Source organism: Panthera onca, chromosome E3, assembly GCF_046562875.1.
Source record: "Panthera onca isolate mPanOnc1 chromosome E3, mPanOnc1 haplotype 2, whole genome shotgun sequence".
In the NCBI taxonomy this organism is placed as follows: domain Eukaryota; kingdom Metazoa; phylum Chordata; class Mammalia; order Carnivora; family Felidae; genus Panthera; species Panthera onca.
The window spans coordinates 22269812-22296549 of NC_138354.1; the positions used below are offsets into that span (position 1 = coordinate 22269812).

Here is a 26738-nt window from a genome sequence, read left to right on the forward strand (position 1 = left end):
CCATCCTTCCATCCACCCATCATCCACCCATCCATCCTTCCATCCATCCATCCTTCCATCCATCCATCCATTCATCCATCCTTCCATCCACCCATCCATCCTTCCATCCACCCATCCATCCTTCCATCCATCCTTCCATCCATCCATCCTTCCATCCATCCATCATCCACCCATCCATCCATTCATCCATCCTTCCATCCATCCATCCATCCTTCCATCCATCCATCATCCACCCATCCATCCATTCATCCATTCTTCCATCCACCCATCCATCCTTCCACTCATCCTTCCATCCATCCTTCCATCCATCCATCATCCACCCATCCATCCATTCATCCATCCTTCCATCCATCCTTCCATCCACCCATCCATCCATTCATCCATCCTTCCATCCATCCTTCCATCCATCCATCCTTCCATCCATCCATCATCCACCCATCCATCCATTCATCCATCCTTCCATCCACCCATCCATCCTTCCATCCATCCTTCCTTCCATCCATCCATCATCCACCCATCCATCCATTCATCCACCCATCCATCCTTCCATCCATCCTTCCATCCATCCTTCCATCCATCCATCATCCACCCATCCATCCATTCATCCATCTTTCCATCCACCCACCCATCCATCCTTCCATCCATCCTTCCATCCATCCATCATCCACCCATCCATCCATTCATCCATCCTTCCATCCATCCATCCATCCATCCATCCTTCCATCCATCCATCCTTCCATCCATCCATCCTTCCATCCATCCACCCACCTGTCCCTTCCTCCTTCCCTCCTTCCCTCCTGCCTTCTTTTCCCCTCCTTCCCCCTCTCCTCCCTCCCTCCCTTCCTTCTCCCTCCCTCCTTTCTTTCCTTCCTTTCCTTCCTTCCTCCCTCCCTCCCTTCCTTCCTTCCAGCAAATATTTTCTGAGTACCTACTATGTGCCAGGCTCTGGGCTAGGAGCTAAGGACACAGCAATGAAGAAGTATCGTGCCCACATTACTAATACCCAGCTGCCAACTAGACAGCTCTACTGGGCTGTTCCCAGGCTCCTTGATTCACCAAGACCCAAATCAAACTCTGCTACCCCCTGCACCATGAAACCCAGTCTTTTCCTCTAGGACCCCCGCCAAGATAGTAGCCATTAGCAAAATCAGAAATTCAGGGACATCCTAGACTCCTCTCCTTCACTCTTCACAGAGGCAAGTCCATCCCACCGGTTCTCCCTCTTGCATTCATCTATACCCTCCCCTCTGCACCACCGTCCTGGTTCAGGCCGTTATAATTTCTTGCCTTAATTCCATTCCAGTTTCCCAGCGAGGAGATGGTCAGTCTCCGCAGTTCAGCCACATTGTGCGCCCTGGATCTTTTTTCCACTCTTCCTGCCGGGCTCTGTGCCCCAGGAGGCTGATTTCCGTGGGCTCTATCACCTGGCCTCCTTTGCTGTCTGGCATCCAGTCACATTTGGCCAACGGGAGGAGCCCGCAGGAGATCAGAGGGTGCGGAAGGGTAGCCGAGGTATTGGAGGTGTTCCTATTTTCCCTTGCCCCTCACCAGCCCTGCTCTTTCGCTGCATCCCTGGGGTTCTGGAAGTGGCTGCACTCTTCTGGGCCATGGCTCTGCAGAGTTCGGTAACACTGCTCCCTAACCTCTTCAGCCTCGGAGTGACTGCGCCCACGATAGCTAGACTCCAGGGGCTCCATCAGCCCTTGGTGCACTGAACGCGGCAGAAATCTCAGGAAACAGTCTCTTTATGAAATTACCTTAAATTCTTTTTTTTTTTTAGAATTTTTTTAATGTTTATTTATTTCTGAGACAGAGACAGAACATGAGCAGGGGAGGGGCAGAGAGAGAGAGAGAGGGAGACACAGAATCGGAAGCAGGCTCCAGGCCCTGAGCTGTCAGCACAGGGCCCGACGCGGGGCTCGAACTCACAGACCGCGAGATCGTGACCTGAGCCGAAGTCAGGCGCTCAACCGACTGAACCACCCAGGCGCCCCAAAATTAGCTTAAATTCTTAAATTCTCCCTTTCATGCCAGAATCTTGACTCACAAGGCATCCCACAGTCAGTAGGATAAATTCCACGTGACACACTATTGGGATTATTCTCCCAGTTGTTTAGCTTCCCTCCTCTGTTACTGGAACCCTAGATGTGCAAGTACTTTGATTTTTTTTTGCATAAGTTTAAGCAGCTTTCCCAGGAGAGAGGTTTCCCTGGGTCTAGCTCTCTGCTCTTTCAAACAACAATTTATTTATTTTTATTTTTTAAAATATTTATTCATATATTTCTGAGAGAGAGAGAGAGAGAGAGAGAGAGAGAGAGGCAGAAAGACAGGGAGAGAGAGAGAATCCCAATTAGGCTCCATGCTGTCAGCACAGAGACCAATGCAGGGCTCAAACTCACAAACTGTGAGATCATGACCCGGAATCAAGAGTGAGATGCTTAACCTAATGAGCCACCCAAGCACCCCTCAAACAGTAATTTAAAAAATTCTTTTTTCCTCTGGGATGCCTGGCTGGCTCAGTCAGTAGAACATGAGACTCTTCATCTTGGGGTCTGTGAGTTCTAGCCCCATGTGGGGCGTAGAGTTTGTCTTTAAAACAAAATTTTTTTTCTGTAATGTTTATTTTTAACACACAGAGTGTGAATACTGGGGTCAATGTGGTCTCCTAGATAGAATCTCTCTAGGTCAGATCCTCGACGTGGGATGGCTGGTCCATGGAAGACGGATCTTTGCAAAAGTTTTTGACAGTGGTTTGTTTGGCTGTTCTCGATTTTGTTTTTTCAAGGATTTAGGTAGGATTGTGTGGGAAAGCCTGCGAATCTCTCCTAGTGAAACGATTTGTCAAGGCTTCTTCCAGAAAAAGGGAGTCACGGTGCGCCCTCTGGTGGCTGCTTTCTCCACTTACAGGCAAATAGGTCCAGGCCTAAAAGACCCCAAACCCATCAAGGGCTAGAAAAGCCACAGCAAAGGAGGGTTCCGCCCTCGCCGCCGCTGGCTGGGCAGTTTCAAGGCCACTCCCCACCAGCTTGCAAGAGTACTTTTAACACTGTAATGCAAGAGTGACCAAAGGGAGCCTCTTTTCTTTCCTTTTCCTTTTCTTTTCTTTCCTTTTCTTTTCTTTATTTTTTCTTTTCTTTTCTTTCTTTTCTTTTCTTCTTTTCTTTTCTCCTTTTCTTTCCTTTTCTTTTTCTTGGTCTTAAAAAAAAAAGGCCATATGGAGGCATAATTGATGCATAGCAAACCATGCATTAAGTGCCCAGTGGGCGCCCCCGTGTGGCTCAGTATCGTTCCTGTATTTTACGGACACCTCAGTGGGGACTGGGGCCATTCTCCGTCATCGAGCACATCACTGTTTCTGCAGTGAGACTGCAGAACTTTTCACGGTATAAATAAGACCCGTGAATAGCCTCAAATCAATTTCGCACCAAGCGAGTTTGCTTACAAACTCACCAAAAAGAATTTGGTCTTTCAGAGCCTCCTGGATTTCGGAATGATAGACTCAGACTGTATTTCTGTTTTACAGCCGAAGAGGCAGAAATATTAAGTATCGTGTACAAGGCCACCCAAGAAAGCATTCACGCCCTGCGTCGTCCCTGTCTGCCGGCCATGAACCACGTAGTCTCCCAGGGACCAGGGAGCTGGAAGTAAGCAAAACAGACAACCGCTTTCTCTTAGGAAGCTGGTGTTCTCACACAAACACTGTATGTGAGTGTTCACAGCAGCCTTATTCACAACAGCCAAAAAACGGAAATGACCCAACTGTCCAACTGATGAAGGAGAAACAAAATGTGGTCCATCCATACAATGGCGTATTGTTCAGCCATAAAGGGTATGAAGTACTGATACGTGGATGAAACTTGAAAACATCACGCTCACGGAAATTTCTGCTGAGCCAGACACAGAAGGTGTCACCATACGTACTGTGAGACGTAGAGGGTTTTATAAGAAGTGTCCAGAACAGGCAGATTTATACAAAGTGGATTAGTAAGTTGCCTGGGGCGGGGCGATTGGAGGGGAAATGGACGATGATTGCCATAAGGGGGACAGAACGACGGAAATGTCCTAAACTCGACTACAGCCACGAGGGCACCACAGCCCATTAACAAGCTCTCGATAAAGCTGTTTTAAGGAGTGGATGCTCTTGGAGGTGGGGACAGATTAGCACAGACAAAAATGCGGTCAATCCTTCCCAGAAGTCACCACCCTCTGGACACATACAGTTGAAACAGTTCTAGTTTTGCTGAGCACTGGTTTCCTACCTACCCTGCGTCCAGATACTCACCAATCGTTCTGGCCCAGCGTCCACATGCTTTCTATTAGGAGAATAGAAAGCATCTCACTCTGGGATGCATCAGTCAGGGTATTACAGAAAGAGAATGAAAACAATAGAATTGTGTATATATCGAGAGAAAGAGATCTTTTTTTTTTTTTTAAGAGTTTTTAACTTTTTTAAAATATTTATCTATTTATGTTGAGAGAGAGGGAGAGAGGGAGCATGAGTGGGAGAGGTGCAGAGAGAGAGAGAATCCCTAGCAGGCTCTGTGCTGATACCACAGAGCCTGATGCAGGGCTCGAACTCACAAACCATGAGATCGTGACCTGAGCCCAAATCAAGAGTTGGACGCTTGGGGCGCCTGGGTGGCTGAGTCGGTTAAGCGTCCCACCTCTGCTCAGGTGGTGATCTCATGGTCCGTGAGGTCAAGCCCCGCATCAGGCTCTGTGCTGCCACCATCAGAGCCTGGAGCCCGCTTCAGATTCTGTGTCTCCCTCTGTCGGCCCCTCCCCCCCACTCGTGCTCTGTCTCCATCTCTCAAAAACGAATAAACATTGAAAAGGAAAAACAAAACAAACAAAAAAAAAGAATTGGATGCTTAACTGAGTCACCCAGGCATCCCTAAGACTTTAAGTAATCTCTACACCTAACATGGGGCCCAAACTCACAACCCTGAGGTCAAGAGTCACTCGCTCCACCGACTGAGACAATCAGGTGCCTCCAAAAGGGATGTTTTAAGGTATTGGCTCACATGATTGTAAAGGCTAGCAAGTCCAAAACCTGCAGGGCAGCCCAGCAGGCTGGAGACCCAGGAAGGGGGTGCATTTCAAGTTCAAAGACTGTTTGCTCCTGTTACTCAGGGGAGGTCAGCCTTTTCGTTCTAGTCAAGCCTTCAACTGATTGGATGAGGCCCACCCACATGGAGGACCATCTCTCTACTCAAAGGCTACCGATTTAAATGTCAGTCTCATCCAAAAACACCCCCACAGAAACATACCAAGCTGACACATAAAATTAACCATCCCGGATTCCATCCTGTTTATTCTGAAACTCCACTCTCTATATGGATCTGGAACTTCCCCTTCTGGTTTCCAGAACCCTGCCTCTTCCAAGCGGGGCTCCTCTGGGCGGGTTGCACTCTTATCCGCGCACGCTCCCTGGCCTGGCCAGAGCGCCCACTGCAAGCCCCTCTCTGGCTCAAGCTCTTTCTCCCACTGCCATTCGTGCCCACCGCCCAGCTGGCTGTCCTTCTAGAAGAGCAGGATGGCTCAGAAGCGGCTCCCTTTCCCGGGTTCCCATAACCCCCCTGAAGCTCCAGGGACTGCGTCTTCCCATCCCTGAATATGGACCGAATCTACTTTTCTCAGCCGAGCCTTGTGTGTGTGTGGGGGGGTGTCTGCTCCCCAGGGCTGTGACCAGAGTAGCAGGATGTCCCCAGCCCCCTTGTGGGGAGTGTGAGGGGCCAGGCAGGAGGAGGGCAGGGCCTCGTGGACCACGGAAGCAGCTTGGGGTCCGTGCCCAGTGCAGGGGGACCACCCCCCGGGGGCGAGGGAAACCTGGAGCTTTTTAGTTAAAGGAGTAACACCCCCTCACAGGCTAATGCAGCCTCGCCCCGGCAGGTGTGTCCCCGCCACGTCGGGCAGGCCGTCTCTAATTCCCCCCCTGACTTGGGCCGAATCACACCAGAATCGAGCAGATTCAGTGTGTGAGGTTTTTATAGCTCCTGCTTTTTTACGGCAAGTGGCACTGATTTTCCACACAGTGATGACATCGCCAATTTTCCTTCACCAAGCGATTGTTTTAAAAAGTTGGTCGTAGGGGCGCCTGGGTGGCTCAGTCTTTAAGCGGCCGACTTCGGCTCAGGTCATGATCTCGCGGTCCGTGAGTTCGAGCCCCGCGTCAGGCTCTGTGCTGACAGCTCAGAGCCTGGAGCCTGTTTCAGATTCTGTGTCTCCCTCTCTCTGACCCTCCCCCATTCATGCTCTCTGTCTCAAAAATAAATAAATGTTATAAAAAAAAATTTTTTTTTTAAAAAGTTGGTCTTAGGGGTGCCTGAGTGGCTCAGCTGGTTGAGCATCCGACTTTGGCTCAGGTCATGATCTCGCGGTTTGTGAGTTCGAGCCCCGCATCGGGCTCTGTGCTGACACCTCTGAGCCTGGAGCCTGCTTCGAATTCTGTGTCTCCCTCTCTCTCTGCCCCTCCCCTGCTCACAGTGTCTCTCTCAAAGGTAAATAAACATTAAAATAGAAAATAAGTTGGTTTTAAAAACTACAAAGTCAGTGGAGACTCAAGGTGGTTCAGTGATGTGGTAATGTAACAGGGGGTCTGAGTTGAATTCAGCCGACAGACTGTTCAAGACCCAGGGGCATTTAAAGCTTGTCGTTTTTTGTTTTTTTTTTTTTCTTTTTCTGTGAGTTGGTTGGACCGAGGTACAGCCTCCCTCACTATCGGAAGCTGGGCCCTCATCTACCAGCAGGTCTGGGTGCTCCCCTACCTAGGTCAACAGCCAGCCAGGACAGGGGCATCCCCAAGGCTTGGACCAGGCTCCCGGACTAGGGGAATCACTCTCTTGCCCCTTTGCTGGAGTTCAGTCTCTGCCACCCAAGCCGACCCAAGTGGGGCTCCTGGGGGCCTCACCATGGCTTACCTTTTGCAAGCATCAGAGCAGGGCAACTGGCTTTTTAAAATACTATCTGTGGATGAAAACAGTGACAGTGCAGAATGCAACACATGTTTTTTTGACCTGAAGATGCAGAGCTTAAACCTGTGCACCCTAATCCCGAGGAGATGCACTTCTCCGCCCTCTGCTTAACTTTGGGGGTGTGTTGGTGGGGGGGTTTGAGGATTGCTGCGCTATGCTTTGTTTCCTGTTCCAGGGCCACGTTGGGGTGCTCTGAATGAAGGTCAAGCGAGACAACGCGTGCAAAGCACTGGGCATGCGGAGGACCCTTGAGTTACCATCACTCTTGTTCCCCCTTCCCCATGACCTTGCAAACGTCTGCTCGGAGGAGGGCCTGCCAGGGCCAGAGGCCAGGTCTCCGGAAGGGGCTCCCAAGGCTCGCTAGGGTTGCGATTCCGGCTCCTGTCCTGCGACCCCGCCGCCCGCACCTGAATTTAAGGGCTCCGCAGGAGAAGAGCGAAACTCTGGGGAACAGGGAGGACGGCACAGAGCCAGTGCTTCGGGAAGTGGTGTCTTAGCCCAGTGGTGAGTGAGCCAGCTTGCTGGGTGCGACTTGCGTCTGTCCTCGATCCGAACATCCGCCCCCTTCACCCCAATCCCCTATCTTCACACTGTTCCCTCCATACCCTTTAACCTGAATTTGACCCCACCTTGTCAAGAACTTCACCCCCACCTTCCCTGGTACAACCAGTTTAACAGAGAGGCACCATTGCAATTTTTGGTCCTCGAACGTCAATGGGCAACAGCGGTTACGCCTTCCGGTGTTTACTTAGCACCGACCACGTGACTGAGCACGTGGCTTCCACAGGCGAGCCGGAGCCCACACGGTGGCCTGGCCCAGAGCCTCGGGATGACGACCAGGGAGGGGATGACGATTTTGTAGCAAGCGGCAATGGCAGGGGGAGGACCGTCCTCGAGGGTAGTAGGTAGGGTGGGAGTCGTTGGGCAGGCCCGCTTGGGGACAGCAGCACCAAAGCAGCAAAGCAGAGCAGCTCAGGACATCCAGGGCCCGGCACGCGTCCAGGGGCACGGGAGCCACGCGACTGTGGCGAGCGGTCCTTAGGAACGCACGACCGGGAACGGTAAAGCGTTTAGGCCGCCTCCCGCAGGCAGGCGGCGACTCGAGGCCGTGGGGCCAGCGCGGGGCCCGGGGACACGTCGAGGTCGGGCCCGGACTGAGGCCCGAGCGCCTGCGAGGGGTGACGGAAGACTGAGGAACACGGTCGCTCGGGAAACGGGAGTTGTAATAACGGTGGGGCGGGCCAAAAATCAAGACCACTTTTTCATTTTTTAAATCAAACACTTTATTTTCCACATAACAAGCGCAAAAAACTCCCAAACACTTTAACAATACAGTTAACGCAGTTATGAACTCAATTATAGATACTCCTCAAAGCCCCAAAAGGTCAATCAGCTTAACGTTCCAAACATTTCCAAACGTGGTTTTTCAAAGCTACCTTTGGTTTTTGGAAAAACCAGTGTGGAAGTCAATGTACATTGAACGCACTGAACATTCGCTCGTAGGAAGCTGTCCAGTGGCAGCTCACACCCGGCAAGCTGGAGCGCGATTTGGAGTCCTCCACGGAAATACACGCGCAGGTTTGCCCCCGAGCTCCCGCGGCCGGGACAGAGGGCCGTGAAGGGGGGAGAAAAAGGCCAGTCCAGGTTGTGGCGTTTCTCGTTTGTAACAGAGGTATGAGTTTGACACTAGAACACTGTCAAGTCATTAAGCTTCATGTTCCGAACGGTCTCTTGCCGAGGCTTGAGGTGGGCACAAATGGTGGGGAAGATGAAGTCACAGAAGAGCTTTGAGCAACCAGATCCCGAAGATGCTCAAAGAGGGTAGGGAGGAGCAAGCTACAGTTTCCCATTGTTCTCACATTATTTCAGGGTGAAATTGTGGAGAAGTTCGGACAGAATGTTCAAATATTTGCTTAGATTTTTACTCGGTTGCTCTATGAGGACCCTCATACACAGCAACGTTGAAACGTTCATTGTAAAAAAAGAGCGTACAAATAAATTCACAAAAAAGAGACAATTAATGAGCAGCCAAAAAGTCATGGTTTATTATATTGGGAGGGATTTCATAATTCAAACACAACCAAACTGTACATTTTACAATCACATTCTATTTGTAAACAGTTAAAAGCCACTGACTTCTTTTGCATCTTAGGACACAAACAGTTAGCATCAAGGCAATGAAATGATGGCAAATTCTGCGTTGTTAAAATGTTTACCCTCGTTTGGCCCGTCTTCTTTGACTAAGCAAGCATTATAATACCATTTGTGGGCAAAAAAAGGGGGGGGGGGCGAGGAGAGAAAGGAAGTTTAAAAACGGTGTAACTCGTTAGTTTGCAACAACATTTAAAATCTTTATACAACGAACAATTCTGTGAGCCCAATACCTTGGCTACAGTATGCATAGTTACTGATTTCGGCTTTAAGGTACAACAGTTCAACATTAACACAGTCACGAGAGAGCAGAAACAGAGAGCCACTTGATGGGATTACAAAAATTATTATCACCTATTGATTATTAGCAAACCATCATCACTCACTAATAAAAAGACAGCATCTGAAAGCAGAATGTCGACTCCAGCTTCAAGCGTTTTTTTTGTTTTTTCTTCTTTTTTATTTTTTTTTATTTTTGGCAGAGAAAATTCTTGAACAGAGCAATGTGTAGTATCAGTGCTAAAAGTCGGGGTTTTCTTTTTTTCCTATAAGAAACTACAAGGAGGTTTTTTTGTTTTTTTTTTTTTTTAATTTTTAATTTTTTTATTTTTTCCTAACTGGGGAACTGGTTTTCCTGAGAACCATGCTCTTCGATTTAGGACAGGAATAGAAAAACAAAAGAACATGGCCAAATGCTGCTCCTTTTTCCCAGAGATAGAAAGCATCTTGTAAATCATCCTCCATTTTTTTTTTTTTTTGTCTTTTACATTTTTTTTAAATGATGGAAGAGTAAACATTTTTTTTTTTCTCAAAAAACAAACAAAAAAATCTGTAAACAAGAAGGTTCAACGTGGGAACCTTCAAAACAAAATGGAAAGCCTATTCAAAGTGCAGGGCCCGTCCTGGGTGGCAGGGGGGGCTGCAAGTCACAGCTGTGGCCACAGTTTTTCAAACTGCAGAGCGAAATTCTTTAGTTTTAGAACATGAAAACACTGGTGCAATACTTTCATTTATAGTCCTAAGTCAGCATCAGAACTCGATGTTTTAAACTCCACAACACCACAATAAGGTAGGCAAACATCAAGGCATAGTAGAGAGCGCACACCTTTTAAGAACATCCTTGAGTAAACATTTACACTGGAACAGCTGCCCCCCCATATTGCCGATGAGACGGAGAGAACATCATTCAGTGCAAAGTTAAAAGCTCATACATTATCAGCCCAAAAAAATGGTTTTGCCAAAAAAATAAAAAAAAAAAAAGGAAAAGAAAAAAAAGAAGGGGGGGGGAGGAAAACGAAAATGGGGTAAGGGACGGGGAGGGAAACAAGGAAGGCAAAAAACAAAAAACCAAAAAGAAACCAAACCCAAAGGCTAAACATGATGACTATACACGTGAGCTCATTCTATACGGTTTAGCATGTATGGCGCTATTTGGGAGTGTAAATAGATAGATACCTTTTCACATTATAATATTGGCCTGCATGATTCAAGTATTCAAACTGATATGTTTCAGGGAAAACAAAGTGGAAAATGTGCAGAGAATAGCTGTTCCCACAGGTGGCCCCTGGCTGCAGGCGGCGAGCCCAACTTAGTGCTCCTTTCTTTCGCGTCTTGAGGTCACAGTTCGTGAGTCTGCGTCTACGCGCTACATGGACTCTCCACCCCCACCCAGGTGGTCAACAGAAAGAAAAGCATTAATGGGGGACGGGCTGCTCATTCCCCGGGGGTCGCTGCTGCTGGGAGGCCCCCACAGGCTTGTGGAATAATGGGGGGCCCCCCAGAGTGAAGTGCCGTGAAGGTCTCCACAGCTCGTTCCCGACAGCCCAGCACCATTCCAGTGATTGAGATCGGTCCGGCTGGAGAACGAGTGCGAACAGTCGAGGGAGCCCAGCCGGCTCTGGCTGGACCCGAGAGACTGCCAGCCGGGAGAAGGGGTCAGAGACTGACTTTGTGCAAAGAAACGGCTGATCTCCTCTTCACTGGCAAACTCAGCAAGAATAGTAGTGTTCCCCAATACACACCTGGAGGGAAGAGACACGGGGCGCGGTGAAAACTCAGGGTGTCGAGGGGTCTGACCCCAAGTGGGGGGAGAACTCAGCCTCTGCTCCAAGGGCCAGGGGAGGCGGGGAGGCGGCGACAGGCCGGCTGCCCGGGCCGAAAGCTGCCCCGGGGAGTGTGGCTGTGCCCCCAAGACCAAGGCTCCGGTCTCCTACAGGCGACTGAAGAGGTCTGGGGGCCACTGTGGCGGAAGACGCTTCGCCTCTGAGTACTGACCCGGGAGCCTGAGACACGGCGAGGCTGCCGCCCTGTGAGGCGCTCTCACCGCGGGGCCCCGCACGCGGGCCCGGAGACGCCGCACAGTGTCATCAGCTGTGCCCTCGCACACAGGGAACCCCAAACTCTTGCATCGTGAGGACGCTTTGCGGGCGTCCCGCACCGGCCGGAACTTACATGTGCAGAGACTTCTGTGCCTTCACTACCTCTTCTTTTGAGCTGTAACGGACCAGGGCATTTCCATGTGGGAGGTTCAGGTGGAATGTTATCAGTGGGCCGTGCTGCATGCACAGAGTACGCAGAGTTGAGCCATCGATCTAGGAAACAGTGTGGGGGGCCGCCCGTCAGACCAGCCGCCACGGGGACCATCCAGGGAGGCTGTCCCCGGCTGGGACGCCGCTGCTCTCTCTCCTGCTACCACTGGTCGCTGGGGCTCACTGCTGCGATGGGGTACAGTGCCCCCCTCCCCACCTCCACTGGTCCCAGAGCCGTACCTCTGTGGCCTCTAGACTCCTGGACACTCCCCAGATCCCCACTTCCTTAGTTAGCCATATGCCCCTGCTGTGGCTTCGTGTCTTCTCTCTTCCCTGCCCTGAGGACAGGATTCATCAAGGCACTGCTCCCTGGGAGAGGAGGGGGTGGGCTCTTAACATCCGGCCTCCAGAGGAGGGTGGTCCGGGGACTAAGGAAATGTTCTAGTCTGAGAGGGTGGACCAGGGTTTCTCGAGTGCAGGAAGGACCAGGACCACCTGCTCCAAACTGCTTCAAATGCCCTTAGGAAATGCAGACCCCGAGGAACCTGTACTTCGGTCGGCTCCTGGGTACATTTCACAGGGTAAAAAAAAAAACCCAGGTCGGACCATAGCCTGCCTGAGGCATCTGAAGATCGTGCCCTGTTGTGTCCTCTGCCCGGCCTTGACATCTGCTTTGTCCCACTTAGCGGGCCTGGGCAGAACCTCCTCTCAAAGCGGACTGGACCCCTTTGCTCCTGTGCCGGCTGGCGTGTGCCCAGCAGCCAGGATGCCAGGAACTCTTACCTGAGGTGTAAGGTTCTTTAGAACAAGCCAATTTGTTATTCTCCCTGAGCTGCTCTCACCCCAGCTGGAACCTAAGGACAAAAAAGGGCGAGTCAGTTTTCCAAGGCTGTGGCCTGAATGTCTTTTACGACACACACTTCCCAAACGACAGCTATTCAGGAGCATCACCTGGGCCCGTGGCGCGCATCGCTTCCCTCTTACCTGCACTCGTACACGGGGCGCTCTGACTGCCAGCTCATCCCAGGCTCAGAATGCCAGCTCATCCCAGCTCTGACTGGGCCTGACTTCCTGGGACACGTGGCTCTGCCTCTGGGGAGAGTAAGCTCAGACAGCCCCCAGCTCATCACATGGCAGGCGGGTGAGGCACAACAGGCCAGATCCTTTTGCGACCTTTTCAACTGTAAAGCTAAAACGACCTCAAAAGGGTGCTCTCTGGGAAAGGCCTCAGTTTGGGACGACCTCGGGTATCCTTCCATGACTCTGCATGCCTGTCGTACAGAGTGTGAAGCTCTAAGGGGACTTAAAAGCTTGCAATCGGTATCCATCGACAGATGATGGATAAGGAAGCTGTGGTTATACACACAACGGAATATTACTTAGCCACAAAAAGGGAAGAGATGCTGCTGCGTATGGATGGCAACAACACGGATGGGGCTAGAGAGTATGATGCTTAGCGAAATACATTGGACAGAGAAAGACAAACACGTATGATTTCGCCCATATGCAGAATTTAAAGAACAAACGAACACACAAGGCAGAACCAGACCTATATGTACAGAGAACAAACCGATGGCTGCCGCGGCAAGGGGCGGAGGTGGGCAACTTGGGGGGGGGGGGGGGAGTAGGCATAGGCTTCCAGCTGTGCAATGAATAAGGCACAGGAAGGAAAGGCACAGCATCGGGGACACGGTCAGCGGCACCGGAACAGCGCGTGGGGACAGGCGCGTGGGGACAGACGGTCGCCACACCGGTGGCGAGCAGTGACGTGCAGACTTGCTGCATCATACGTCCTGCACCAGAAGCCACTGCAGGGCTGTGTGTCAGCTGCACTTCAGTTACAAAGAGAAAGCTTGCAATGGCCCAGACGTTCCCACTTCTGCCTGGGGAGGGGGGGGGGGCCAGGAGCCCCAAGTCTGGCCTTCCGGCTCAGCCCCAGGGCACCCACTCCCAGAACTAAGACATGCTCAAGTCATCCCTACGGGTATCCAGGGTGCCTCACAAAGTCTCCAGTGTGGCTCGGGAAGATGCCGCGGGACAGGGCTCCTGCCTGTCCTTTCTCCCCCTACGTCTCTAGTGACTCCGCCCAGGAGCACTTGCGCCCCGGGCACACACTACTCCCTCTGCTCTGCGTGGCTTACTCACCCTCAGCCGCACCCACCCTCATAAGGGGGGTGGGGGTGGGGGTCCCGGGCCACATTCACCATCTCCCCTCCCTGGGTACTGCCACCAGCCACTTGGCCACGCCCAGCCATGCCTGGGGCCTGAAAGATCCACTCACACACCCGACACCAATGACATTCATTGGCATTTAGCAGCTTGGAACACATTCAAGTGTTCATGTAATTAAAACTCCACCCCCCCCCCCCAATGTCCCCCCAAATGAAACACTACCAAGCTTTCTTTCAGCCAGTCACGGGTGTAAAGATCAGAAATCACTGGGAGGTTTTACTACTCTTTTCAGCCTAGAGATGGGAAGGCTGCTACAGTTCTGGGCCTGGAGGAGAATGAAGACTGGAACTGTATTTACTGGTAGAATCGGTACACAGCTCTGAGTTAAATCTGTGGCTGTGTGAGTGTGTGTGTCAGGGCGGGGACACAACGCCCGTCCAAATCCCATGCTAGGGGAAGGGAGGAGGGGAGGCGTGTGTGGCGGTGTCCTGGGACAGGCTGCCCTGTGCCTGCTGGCCCCACAGGGTTAAGTCAGCACCGCCTTTCACCCTCGTGTGCCCCTGCTGACACAGCAAAGGTCAGCATCATCTGGAACACAGGCCAGGCTTCCCTGAACAGGGCCCAGTCTGCAAAGCCAGGCGGGCTGCTTCCATCTTGCCCAGCCTCTACGTGTCTTTGTGACACGGCGATCCTCTGCGGGCTGCTGCGACCCGGAAGCTGTTGTACGGTTTCAGATGCGTTCCCGAGGAACCTCTCAAAGAGAGGTGATGCCCGTTTCGTGAACCGGACCACTGACTGTTGTGTGTGTTTGGGTGTAAGTGTTCCTAAGTAAACCAGACACAACTTAAAGTAAAATTTAAGAGTGACAAGGACATGGAAGTTGCGGAAGATGGTGATGACGGAGAACCGTGTGTTTATCTAAGGTCTAACCCTGCTCCACAGAGGGTAACGCAACATATGCTACTTCAGTCTCTGTTAAACTCAACTGTTCGTGCCGGTTCCTGTTCAGCAAATAAAGCACACGAGACCACCCTGCACATCTCACCCATCTTACCTGGGGTATACCTGGCGTCAGAATTTCCCCATCCTCCACCTACACGAAGGGGAGAGTTATCCCACGTAGACAAGGGTGGCTTCTGACCAGTCAGTCCCGGAGGTGGGCGGGACGGAGCAGTGATGTTTTTAGGTGGTAAAGGGACCTTCCACAGCTCATGAGCCAGAGAGGTGTTTGTAACTGAACCAGGAGACCATGTCAATTTGGAATCACTATTTCTGGCTACTCACAGGGAGAAAACAAAGCAGAGAGGGGGGGAGATACTACTTTTAGAAAAGAGAAAATTTAAATAATGATAGCACCCATTCTCCCACGAAAAGCAAACCAATCAAAAGACCGTCAAAAATCCCCAAATCAAACTAAACAGCCAAAAAGCCACAAAAACCAAAATGAAACTGCTCCCTTGACTCAAAACAACTCAGACCATTCATCTAATATTCTTAATAATTTCAAGACTTGTGAAATTCTTAGCCCAGTGTACATAACTGTACGGTAATCGAAACTGAAACAAAGCTAAAAACACTCTGGATTGCACTGAAATAGCAACCGGGAGCACATTCCCTTCATGACCATAAGTGAGCCACTCGAGACCGCCACATGGATCATTACAGAGATTTTAGAACTCTCTGGTTTACACACAGGAAAAAGGACCACAGTAGGAGTCAGGCGGTGTCCTCAGGGGGTCTCCACCGCAGACGTTCACTGGGGGCCTGTGTGCGCTAAGCGCCCAGCTGCTGGGCCCTTGGTGTGTGCTCTCTCTCTAGTCCCGACACGCATCCCTCCGAGGAGCACAGAGGTTAAGCAACCTGCCTATGGGTCCCGCACACAGCCAGGATTCAAACCTAGGCCTGTGTGGCTTAAAAAAGAAAGGGGGAAAAAAAAGCCAGCAAGCTCACTTCCTGAAGCATGCAGCCCCGTGGCAATCGGGGTGTGTGGGATCAGGCACATGGTAAACTATTTCAAAATAATGCTAAAAAACCATGGGGGGGCGGGGGTGCAAGAGGATGGAGAATTTTATAACTTCTGTCACTGTCCACCATTTTTCTACTTGATTCATAACGTGCACGTCCTGTAAGTCAGCGTGACTTCGAGTGTGGTCAGAAGACTGGTCACAACAGTTTCCTACTGGTGTGTGACAGCCGAGTACAGAAATTCAGAGTGAGTGTCTGTAAACCGACAGCAACGTGACATTGCCACAACTTGCACTTTTCCAGCAACTCCAAGTTCAAGTTTACTACACTTCATAAAATTATCAGTCTGTGAAGGATTAGAAATTACAAAAATAAAAGCTTCTTCATTGGAGAAGCGCTCTGAGAGAACGCGCACTAACTAAGCTGGCTCTCAGATAGGAGTGACAGCAGGCTGTTTTCGGAAAAGACTGCTGGGTACGGTCCATTTGCAAAAGGGATCAATGGGGTTACGAGTACTTTCCCAGGCTCGGAAATATACTCTCCTCCCTCCCCGAAAAGCCTTGAGACAAAAAGGAGAGCCCCCCCCCCCCCCCCACACCCGCTCTGACGGGGCCTCGGCAAGCCCGGACGAGCCCACCTGAAGTGCTTTGTGCTGTACTGCTGAGGGGAACGTTGTAGTTGGAGGCACGAATGGATGACCAGGCACTAGTTGAAGGCAGCGTGGTGTTCAAGGATGAGGATGACCCTACGTGGGGGAAGAGCCCAATTAGTCATCCCCAGAGCAAGGGACGTACGTGGTGCCTGAGAAGCAGCAGAAGCACCCGGTGAGGCTGCAACGCGACAGCACGGCCCAAGAAAGGAAAGCGGACGCCGGGGTCCGGGGCCGCTGCCCGTGCCCACAGCCGCACCTTCCTGTCCGCTCATCATCCTGGTGCGGCTCGGGGACGTGGCTCCCCTCCTCCGCCTGATTCTCAGCACCGTCCGTGTCACTATCCGTGACATGCTCGGAGACAGCGGGCCTCCTAGTCCCCGTCCCCGCTCCAGGAGGGCTCGATCCTCCCGCCCCCAAGCCCCGTCTCAGCTCCAGGGACTTTTTGGTACACGCCCCCTGCCCAGCACCACTCGCTACTCTGGGCTGGACCGTGACAGCTCTGTCCTGGCTTCCCACTCCAGTCCCCCCTGCTCGCCGCGGCCAGCCCGCCCGCCCACCTGCGACCGCAAGTCTGGGGCTCAAAACCTTCAATGGTGTGCTGCTTCTAACATCGAATCCAAACTCCTCTTCTGGCTATCTTGTACAAAAAGAAGCCCGTTTCTGCAAGCCACCAGATGCTTCCGTTAAGAAGCTGTGAGGCTCTACACTTGGCTCTGTCCCGCTTTCCTCTGGGAGAGCAGTGGGTACGTCCACCACTTCTACACAGCGGCCTAAATTCAGCCATTTTACAACGAGGAGGATTCCGTCCTTACCACTGTGATATGGCCAACACCTGTTCACGAATGATGCATTTACCGTAAAATGCTGACCGCTTTACATTTTATTACAAGCTGGCTAGCGGAATAGGAGGATACAGGTTTCAGAAACGGAAAACACTTCCATCTCATTCATCCTTTTCCAGGAGTGTGCACAGAACCCTGCAACTGGGCTGAAGAATAACCATATGGTAGGTGGCGGGACGATTTCCTCTGACACCCCACTAAAACGTGTGTCTGAGCGAGACCCTTAACTTGGCCTTAATTTTCACTTTCGGGAAAACAAGGAAAGCTCAACTGCTTCTTCCCACGAAGTCCTTTAACACCCAGAGTGCATAAACAATTAACGACAGAAAATCTTTTACAAAAAGCAGCACCCGTTTCTTAACGATGTCAACACTGAAGCCACATATAAAGCAGATAAACACCTTTTAATTGTTACTGCAATTACTGGAGAGCAAACGTTCGCTGGAGCTTTGTGTTACCTGATGCAGTGAATATGTTTGTTTACCATATCAAGTGCTAATAAGTCCCCATCGTTTCTAAAGTGGCAAAGAGTCACCTCTGGGAAAATGGAGAATTCTCTTTTTATTTTCACTATTCCCTTGGATGTCAGGTGCTGTGCTGTAAGTTTCACATCTGCTTTGGACCATTCTTAAACCACATCATCCAGCATCATTCAGAAATTCTGACTTGCGCCGCCTACGTACCACTGTTCCTGTCCCTGAGGTGGTCAACTTCCCGCACAGTATTAATTGAAAGATTGTTTATGACACTGCCAGGAGTGACGTAAGGGTCAGTTTCAGGGTCGATGTTTGGATAACCTTTCCATGGTTCACCAGGGCGAAATTCTGGGAAGGAAATACTTAAAATTAGTCCAGGCTTATTTGTCACTTAAAAATCCGTTATTAAATATCCAAAACTTTGATTCCTAAAGTCCACGCAATTCTGATTCAGTTACCAGAATTAGTGTAACATAAGCTGCTACTTATGAACAATTTGCACATTTTTGCTAGTGAAATAATTTCTCTGCGGTTGCATATTTTTAAACACTAACATTTTAAAGCGCTTTATTAAATCACAAGCCATAGCAACGCAACAGAAAAGGCGGCCGTAAGTACATTTCTGGTGACTCCTCAGCCCACAGAAAACACGGTCAAGTTGGTCCCCCAACACGGCGAAGAGGAACAACGAACGGAGGTTTTGTGTTATTCTTCACGCTGGCCTGCGGGACTGACTCCGCTCTCGCCGCCTGGAGCGTAGGGGCACCGGTAACGGGCCAGACCCGCTCGCTGGCCCAAGACCTGATGCTCAGCTTTCCATGGCGTCCTATCTGTGTCCCCCCCACCCTCGGCCCAGGACTGGGCTACAGTAGAACCTACAACCTCTAGAGATAACACAACCTTACTGGGAAGAAACCCCCACGGAGGAAGCCAGCAGCACTTTACCTGGTGGCCAATTAACACTGCTAGAGCCGTTAGGCGATTTGGCACGTGGCCAGCCGTCTCCTATTGAACCTGGAGGACTGGCTGGAGAAGTACTGCTGTTCATAAAGTCATAGGGAACAAACGGAGACTCTTCCAGCCTGAAACCACTTGAAATAGCACCTACAGAGGGAGACACAGGACAGTGAACATGAGGCAAAATATACGCGTGATTTATTTCTTGCGGTTTCTCCAATAGCAAGAGAGAACTCGTCATGGGTCTGCGGGTTCCAAGTTGTGTTCTGCAGGCCATGTGAAAAGGCAAGGCGAAAACAAGGCTCTGCACTCTCCCAGACTTCAGTCACTTTTCACGCTCTCATGTACCGAGATCTGGAAATTATCATCATGAATTTTATTTCCGGAAGGATAATAAGGACCAGAGCCATCAACAAGTGACCCGGGTATGGGTAAGAGTACACACTTCTTTTCAAATCGTTAAAACACTGGTATCTTGGCCTACATGGAGACCGAGCACAGTGAAGTCTCTGTCCAGGAGGTGTGTGTGGGGGGAGGATGGGCAGGGGGTGATGAGGAGTGATGGAGAGAAGAAAAGATCCGTGGAAAAGGAAGAATGATGGTGGGGAACACTGTGAGTGCCAAAGAGGTGTACCCGAGAATCGAGACTGCTATGCATGTAATGAAGACAAATATCCTTTTTTTTCAGGATGTTTATATTTCTACTTATACACACCCCCTCGTGACCATACCACATTAGTGAAGCTACCTGTTATCAAAATTGAGTGTGAAATCCCACAAAAAGACAATTTATGCTCACTTAGAAATCGTTACTTGTTTCCTGATGATTTATTCTCCACACTGATCTTTGTTTTGTCTTATTAAAATTTTTTTTAAATCTTTATTTATTTTTTTGAGAACAGAGCATGAGTCGAGGAGGGGCAGAGAGAGAGGGAGACACAGAACTGGAAGCAGGTTCCAGGCTCTGAGCTGTCAGTGCAGAGCCCGACGTGGGGCTCGAACTCACGGACCGTGAGATCATGACCTGAGCCAAAGTCAGACGCTTAACCAACTGAGCCACCAAGTGCCCCTGTTTATTTATTTGTAATAGATATACCTTGTCTATTTTTTGCTGACAGCAGAGCGCCTGACACAGAGCTTGAACCCACGGACCGTGAGATCATGACCTCGCCAAAGCCAGACATTTAACTCTCTGAACTATGCGGGGGCCCCTAATTACCTTCTATTAATTGCTTCATGGGAGAAGGTGCAGAAGATGGGAAATGAGATCGTACAGGCGGCAGGTGTAGTTGAAGCAAGCAGAGCTGGATTTACGCCACAGAAATGCTGTGTCTTAGAGGCGGGCGTGTGAGCGGTGACCATAAGGAAGGCCAACACCACCTGGGCACTAGTGTCTCACCCTGTCCTAGTGCTTGAGTGCTTCTGAGGTGTTGCCTTATTCACCCTCCAAACACCATAGGAGGTGTTATTATACTCCCACTTAGCAGGTAAAGGTTAAGTTACTTGCCAACAGCTAATAAATAGCAGAGCTAGGTCTCAAATCCCAGGTCTGTGTCTATTTTGCCATTTTGCCATCATGTCAACTCCCACTCCCACGCTTAAGAAAAATTCCAAATGTGATATGCCACTGAGTGGCAAATGTAACTTAGAATTCAGGTCTGTTTGATTCAGGGTTCGATGTTCTTTCTACCATGTGACCATTTCACCTTCCATTTCTGATAATCATCAGTCCAAGGTTCACAAACTAGCAAACTGACCTTTAAGCCAAGGTTACTCAAATAAAGTTTCAAGATAAAAATCCAGTGGAGAGGACCGAATGTCACAAACGTGTTAATCAGAGGGACAGATTTGATGCTGCTTAGGTTAGAAAGCAGAGAGGCTCTCCTGGCTGCCACCCAACCCTCCCCCCCGCCCATTATCTTAAATCACTAAGTCCTATCAATTCTGCTTCCTACAATTTTTTGTTTTGCACAACTGCAACAATTTAGTTTTGATAGAGCGCGCATGCCGCTGAGCGAGTGAAGGCAGGGCAGAAGGAAGAGGGAGAGAGAGAATCCCAAACAGGCTCCAATCTCAGTCCAACTCGGGGCTTGATCCCATGACCCTGGGATCATGAGCTCAGCTGAAACCAAGAATTGGATGCTCAACCGGCTGAGCCACCCAGGTCCCCCAAATGCAGTGATTTCTGAATTATTTTGTTTTGGGTCCCTTGTATGCAAAGAGTTGGATTTTGCTTTATGATTCAATCTGAATTTATTTTGATAAATTACTTTGGCTCATTTTGCTTATCAATTTTATATATATTTTGGTTCTAGTTTCTCATATTATTTTATATGATGCCTTTTATTTCTTCACAGATTCTTTTTTTTTTTAAGTTTACTTATTTTGATAGAAAGAGAGAGAGAGGGAGGGAGAGGGAGGAGGGGAGGAGAGAATGAGAGCAGGCACAGGCAGAGAGAGAGAGGAGAAAATCCCAAGCAAGCGCTGTGCTGTCGGCACAAAGCCCAGACTCGGGCTTCAAAATCACAAACTGTGAGATCATGACCTGAGCCGAAATCAACCGTCGGGTGCTTAACTGACTTGACCACCCAGGAGCCCCGATTTCTTTATAGATTCCTTAAAAACTCTAAAAATACCTGTTTTTCTCTTTTCTGAAAATGTGGAAGACTTACGTTTTTGTTTCAGTGGGTGTCTTTGTAACTTGTTTAATCTCGTCTTCAAAAAATTCTGAGATATAGCTGACGTATAACACTGTATTAGTTTCAAGTGCACAACGTAAGAATTTGATGCTCTTATGTACTGTGAAATGATCATATAGCTCTTGAGTAATGACTACACCGGGTCAGGCTACACTGTCTCTTGTTTGGCTAAGCTCTGGATCAGGCACAAAAGTTTCCCAGCTGATCTCCTCGCCCCAGCTGATCTCCACTCCCCAGGTCTCCACAAAGCAGCCAGAGTAATCCCAAATACAAAACATGCCACTTCCCAGCTGAACGTTCTCCAACAGGTCTCCATTGCAGAGGGGGGAATACTCAAACTCTTCAATCATTTATAAGGCCTCCACCCATCAGCCCTGGGTTCCCCTCTCATCACCTCTGCTTGGTTAACTCCTGTTATCTTTCGTAACCTCAGCTTAAGAGATCACAACCTTCTTCTGGAATCCTTCAGCTACTGCCCTCAACCCCAAGACGGAAATAAATATTCTATATATGTACCCCCACCACAGAACAACGTGCTGGGTGCTGATGAGGGGAAAAGATTTTATCAACTGCCTTCTAGTTGTAGGATCTTAAGACCATAAAGCTTCCCAGATAACCTGGTCCAACCATTCTGCGACGCACGCACAACTTCCTGGTCAGATGTCCTTGCCATTCCACCCTACCTCACTTAACGAATCTGTCTTTTCTTACGCCGGAAGGTGTGCAGTAAAGAGTTAGGACAGTAGGCCCAGAGTACACATTACAAAGAGCTACGAGACTGGCCCTCCCTCACTCCTGGGCTCCTCCAAGCCCACAGCATATCCTGCAGATAAGAGTACCTTTGCATACCCTGCACCTCAGCCAAGCCAGATAATTTCTGGTAACAAGGTGACTTCTGGTGAACATCTACTTCTGTCTGCCCGAGGCCTGGGTCATACAGTATTTTTATCAGATCTCTGAGAGGTCTGCGGGGGTTGGAGACCGCGTAACACAACCACGCAGGTGCTAATGCCTATGTGACTGACCCCCCGATAAAGACCCTGGATGCCAAGGCTTGTGTGAGCCTCTCTGGTCAGCAATACTTTGTATGTGGTTTCACACACTGTGGCCGGAGAATGAAGTCCGTGAAACTTCACTGGGAGAGGACAACAGGAAACTTCTCCTGGACTCTGCCCTATGCACCTTTTCCCTTTGCTGACTTCCGTCTGTATTCTTTTGCTGTAATAAAGCATAACCATGAGTCATACAGCTTTCCTGACTTCTGTCAATTCTTCTGGCAAACCAGTGACCTTGAAAGTGGTCTTGGGGACTTCTGACACAGAAGGTCTCCTGGGTTCGCCCTTTCTTCTCTGCTCCACAAGTAACTTATTACTAGCTCTCTATGGTGATAAACAGAGACCCCATCTCAGACAGTGTTGTGAGCAGTCAATGCCGGCCAAAGCCTTCCCCAGCCTCAGCTCGGGTCTGACGCGAGCCCGAACACTACCATCACATGCCTCCCCCTTAAAGATGATCTCTACCCTGCTCCACACTGCTAGGGGACAACAGCCCCTCTCTTCCACAACAGGGAAGCACAAATGCCAACATGAACTCAGGGTTGATGAAGAAGCGAGGGAGGTTGGCTACAGGGAAACTCCCGTGGTCCTTCCCCAAATGGGAGCATGACTAGAGAGCGAGATCTCTCTGGTTAGGGATTGTAGGAAAATCTCTTTCCCCCAGTGGAAGGGAGGGCACAGGTGTGAGGGGAGGGAGAAGAGAAACGGAACAAGCCCCGCACTCCCAAGTACGTGCAAACGCAAATGGCAAAGGCTGCCACCCGGGGCTGGTCGGGGGGTGGGGGGTGGGGGGTGGGGGGTGGGGGTGGGGACCACGGGGCGGGGCAGCGAGCGCACCAGCAGGCAGCTACCCCGCTCCGGGTGTTCACTGCTCCGGAGCTCCGTGCCGCCAGGCCTGCTTGTTTCTAAGAGACGCCACAAGTCTGAATTTGTGCGTGAAGTTTTCTGAATGTTTACACGGATGCTGAAAAAGATGATCTCAAAATCGTGAGGGTCTAACAAAACATAACACGTGGGCTGGCACCTAGCTGAACACCGACAGCCAGGTGTGAATTTGATTATAAGTGAGAAAGGGAAACCGCAGTGAACTATCAATAATGGGAATAGGATGATTAACATTCCTCTCCTTCTTCTTAATATAAGGAAAGGGAAAAACAAAGCCAACAAATAAGATTCCGAGTCTCTGCTGGGAGAGAGGCCAGCAGGAGCCACCGATCAGGAAGGAGCAGCCCCGGGAGGGGAGAACGTGAGAGTGTGAGGAACTGGAGGGTAGTAGTGTAAGAAAAAGCACTTCTTTACACAGACTGCAAAGCTTTTTGAAAAAGCCAACACTCCGAGACTCGACATTTAGCAGGCTCTCACATACAGATATCAAACCATCTTTCCTTCTGGAGCTGAAGACCAAAACCACAACCGGGTCAAGAAGTATTTCCGAAATCATTTTTACAGAGGAGGAAAAAATACAATGACAAAGAAAGAATCAAAGCAACCAAACAGAATACATCAGATCAAACATTCTTGATTTTGAAAAAATTTTTGAGAGAGAAGGAGAACCTGTGCAGGGGGTCCAGGGGGAGGGGCAGAGAGAGAGAGAGAGAGAGAGAGAGAGAGAGAGAGACAGACAGACAGAGACAGAGAGAGAATCTTAAGTAGGCTCCATGCTTAGCCCGAAGCCCAACACAGGGCTCAATCCCACAACCCTGGGATCACGGTCCAAGCTGAATTCAAGAGTCGATCGCTTAACTGACTGAGCCACCCAGTGCCCCATTCTTAATTTTTAAGGGGATGAAATGTAAGTCTGGAGATACCGAAATAATACCTATGAAACAAAAACCACTGGTCTTGGGTTAGTTACTATCAGCTATGCCACCTGCTCAAGTACAGACAAGGAGAACATTCTGGGAGCAGAGAAGCATGTAAATATTAAGTAATTTGTATTACTAATAGAAATATGTTTAAGAAAAGAAAGAATGACTAAGTTTCAAGCATCAAATTAGTAAATAAAGAACAGCAGGGATCTAGACTGGAGCAAAGAAAAAGGATCAACCTCTTCCTTATTCGGAAGAAGAACACTTTCCTAGAACATATATAAGAATAAAAGTATTTACTGTTTAAGCTAGTAACTAAAAAACTTAAGAATTTACTGCTTACGCTGCAGATTTATGCAAAAACAGTCCATGCGATAAAATGAGTGGGAAAAAAAGATCAACATTAAGTTGTAAAAGAAGATAAAATATAAATACAAAATCATTTGATTAATTGAAGCCAATGAAGGACACACAGGAACGGGCTGCTTACAGGAAGGCCCCGCCGCCCAAATGGGCACACACCAGGTGCCAAGCCGCAAGGGAAGAGCTTGACGGCTGTTACCGCATTCAGTCCCGTTAACAATTCTGGGAGGGCTCATTTCCTTTTGCAGGTGCAAACACTGTGGCTTAAGGAGTTTAGGAACTGGGATGAAATCCTAAGTGTATGTGACTTTAAAATCTATGCTGAGGACCCCATTTATGTGACACACACCATGTACCGGCGTGCCCTGGGTCAGTATGCCGAGCACTGTAGGGTACATGAGGGATGTGACACCTGCCACAGCAGTGCACGGAAGGCAAGAGGTCATGATAAGCAGGGCAGACATGGAAAACTCCATTTTACCCTGAGAAGACAGAAAACCGTATGACAGAAGCGTTTCTCTGGCTCTCTACATCTGACCTCTCCAGCTACTCCTTTCACTAGAGCCACACCCGGATGCTGTCCTTGTTCTTTTCTAGGCTCCACTGCTCTGGGCAACCTCGTCCATGTCCATGACCTCAACATTCTGATGAATACCAAACCTTATTCTAGCTCAGATTTTTCTTCTGAGCGCTGGCCTCTATTCCTGATTTCTTTAGAAAACATTTTTTTTTAATGTTTTATTTATTTTCGAGAGAAAGAGACCAGGAGCAGAGGAGGGGCAGAGAGAGGGAGACACAGAATCTAAAGCAGGTTCCAGGCTCTGAGCGGCCGGCACAGAGCCCGACGTGGGGCTCCAACTCACAAACTTCAAGATTGTGACCTGAGCCGAAGTTGGACGCCTAACCGACTGAGCCACCCAGGAGTTACCCCCCCCTTTTTAAAGTTTATTTATTTTGAGAGACAGAAAAAGTGTCAGCAGGGGAGGGGCAGAGAGAATCCCAAGCAGGCTCTATGCTGTCAGGGCAGAGCCTGATGCAGGGCTAGATCTCATGAACTGTGAGATCATGATCTGACCCAAAATCAAGAGTCGGGCGCAGGGCGCCTGGGTGGCTCAGTCGGTTAAGCGTCTAACTTCAGCTCAGGTCATGATCTCATGGTTCTAGCCTCATAACGGGCATTGTGCTGACCGCTCAGACAGAGCCTGGATCCTGCTTCAGATTCTGTGTCTCCCTCCCTCTCTCAAAAATAAATAAACATTAAAAAAAAAAAATTCTTTTTTTAAAAAAGAGTTGGGCACTTAACCAACTAAGCCACCCAGGCACCCCACCCCAAGCCCAGTCTTAAAGGTCAAGGGGTTGGGCTGAAGGAGAGAGGCCCAGGAGGTACGTTACGGATAATCATGTATTTGCACAAGGACTTATGTTAGTTACCCAGCCCTTCCATCCTTAATTCTAAGGCTCTTTTTGGTGCACTCTCTCCTCATCCACTGCCTTCTGCCTCACTTACACTGCTTGGAGTCTTCTGTGTCTCTGGGTTGAAAGTTTAAGATGATTTACGGCACAAAGTGGTCTGTGATTTGCTCATTCTGGCCTCTACTGTCCTAGATTCTTCTTCCTCCCTTTGCCCCCTCACCTCCGTGACACGCGTGCATAACAGAACCCCGCGGGTTGTCCTGCGTTTGAACTTTTCAAATGCTCTACTCTTTTTGCCATCCTCTCTCTACCCCTTCATGTGGTCTGAAGACCCGCTTCTTAGTCTCCATATAAAAGCCTTTCCAGACCCAGCGCACCGACAGGTTGTCGTTCCTGCCCCCTGCCACCCCCCAACAGTGGACCGCACACTGCCATCCCACATGTGCCAACATCTCAGTCCGTCCGTGTTCCTGGCACCTACCACAGGGTGTAAAAGCTGTTACATGCTGACTTTTGCTACCAAACCAAAGAGCTCCGTTCAGGGCAAGTACTGCTCCTGGCTCATCTATGCTCAATGGTGTGCGTGCGTGTGCATGTGTATCTATGTAGTCCAGGTGGCCAAGAACGGTCCTTTGGAAAGCAGAAAATGTTCCACTAACATTTGCTAGATGGATTGATGTTAA

The 26738-nt window shown here is 49.7% G+C and overlaps 1 protein-coding gene across 11 annotated transcripts in view; it reads right to left on the minus strand.

The window, feature by feature from the left end:
* Positions 1–8995: 8995 nt before the first annotated feature.
* TNRC6A (trinucleotide repeat containing adaptor 6A) overlaps positions 8996–26738 on the minus strand; it is a 98805-nt gene continuing 81062 nt past the window's right edge. For all 11 annotated transcript variants that reach the window (XM_078440506.2, XM_078440511.2, XM_078440508.2 and 8 more), the window contains 7 exons: positions 18706–18864; positions 17968–18108; positions 16428–16535; positions 14880–15101; positions 12437–12507; positions 11577–11716; positions 8996–11146 (listed from right to left, as the gene is read on the minus strand). In XM_078440506.2, coding sequence (XP_078296632.1) covers positions 10771–11146; positions 11577–11716; positions 12437–12507; positions 14880–15101; positions 16428–16535; positions 17968–18108; positions 18706–18864 — 1217 coding nt within the window. In that variant the 3' untranslated portion in view covers positions 8996–10770. The remainder of the gene's footprint in view (positions 11147–11576; positions 11717–12436; positions 12508–14879; positions 15102–16427; positions 16536–17967; positions 18109–18705; positions 18865–26738) is intronic.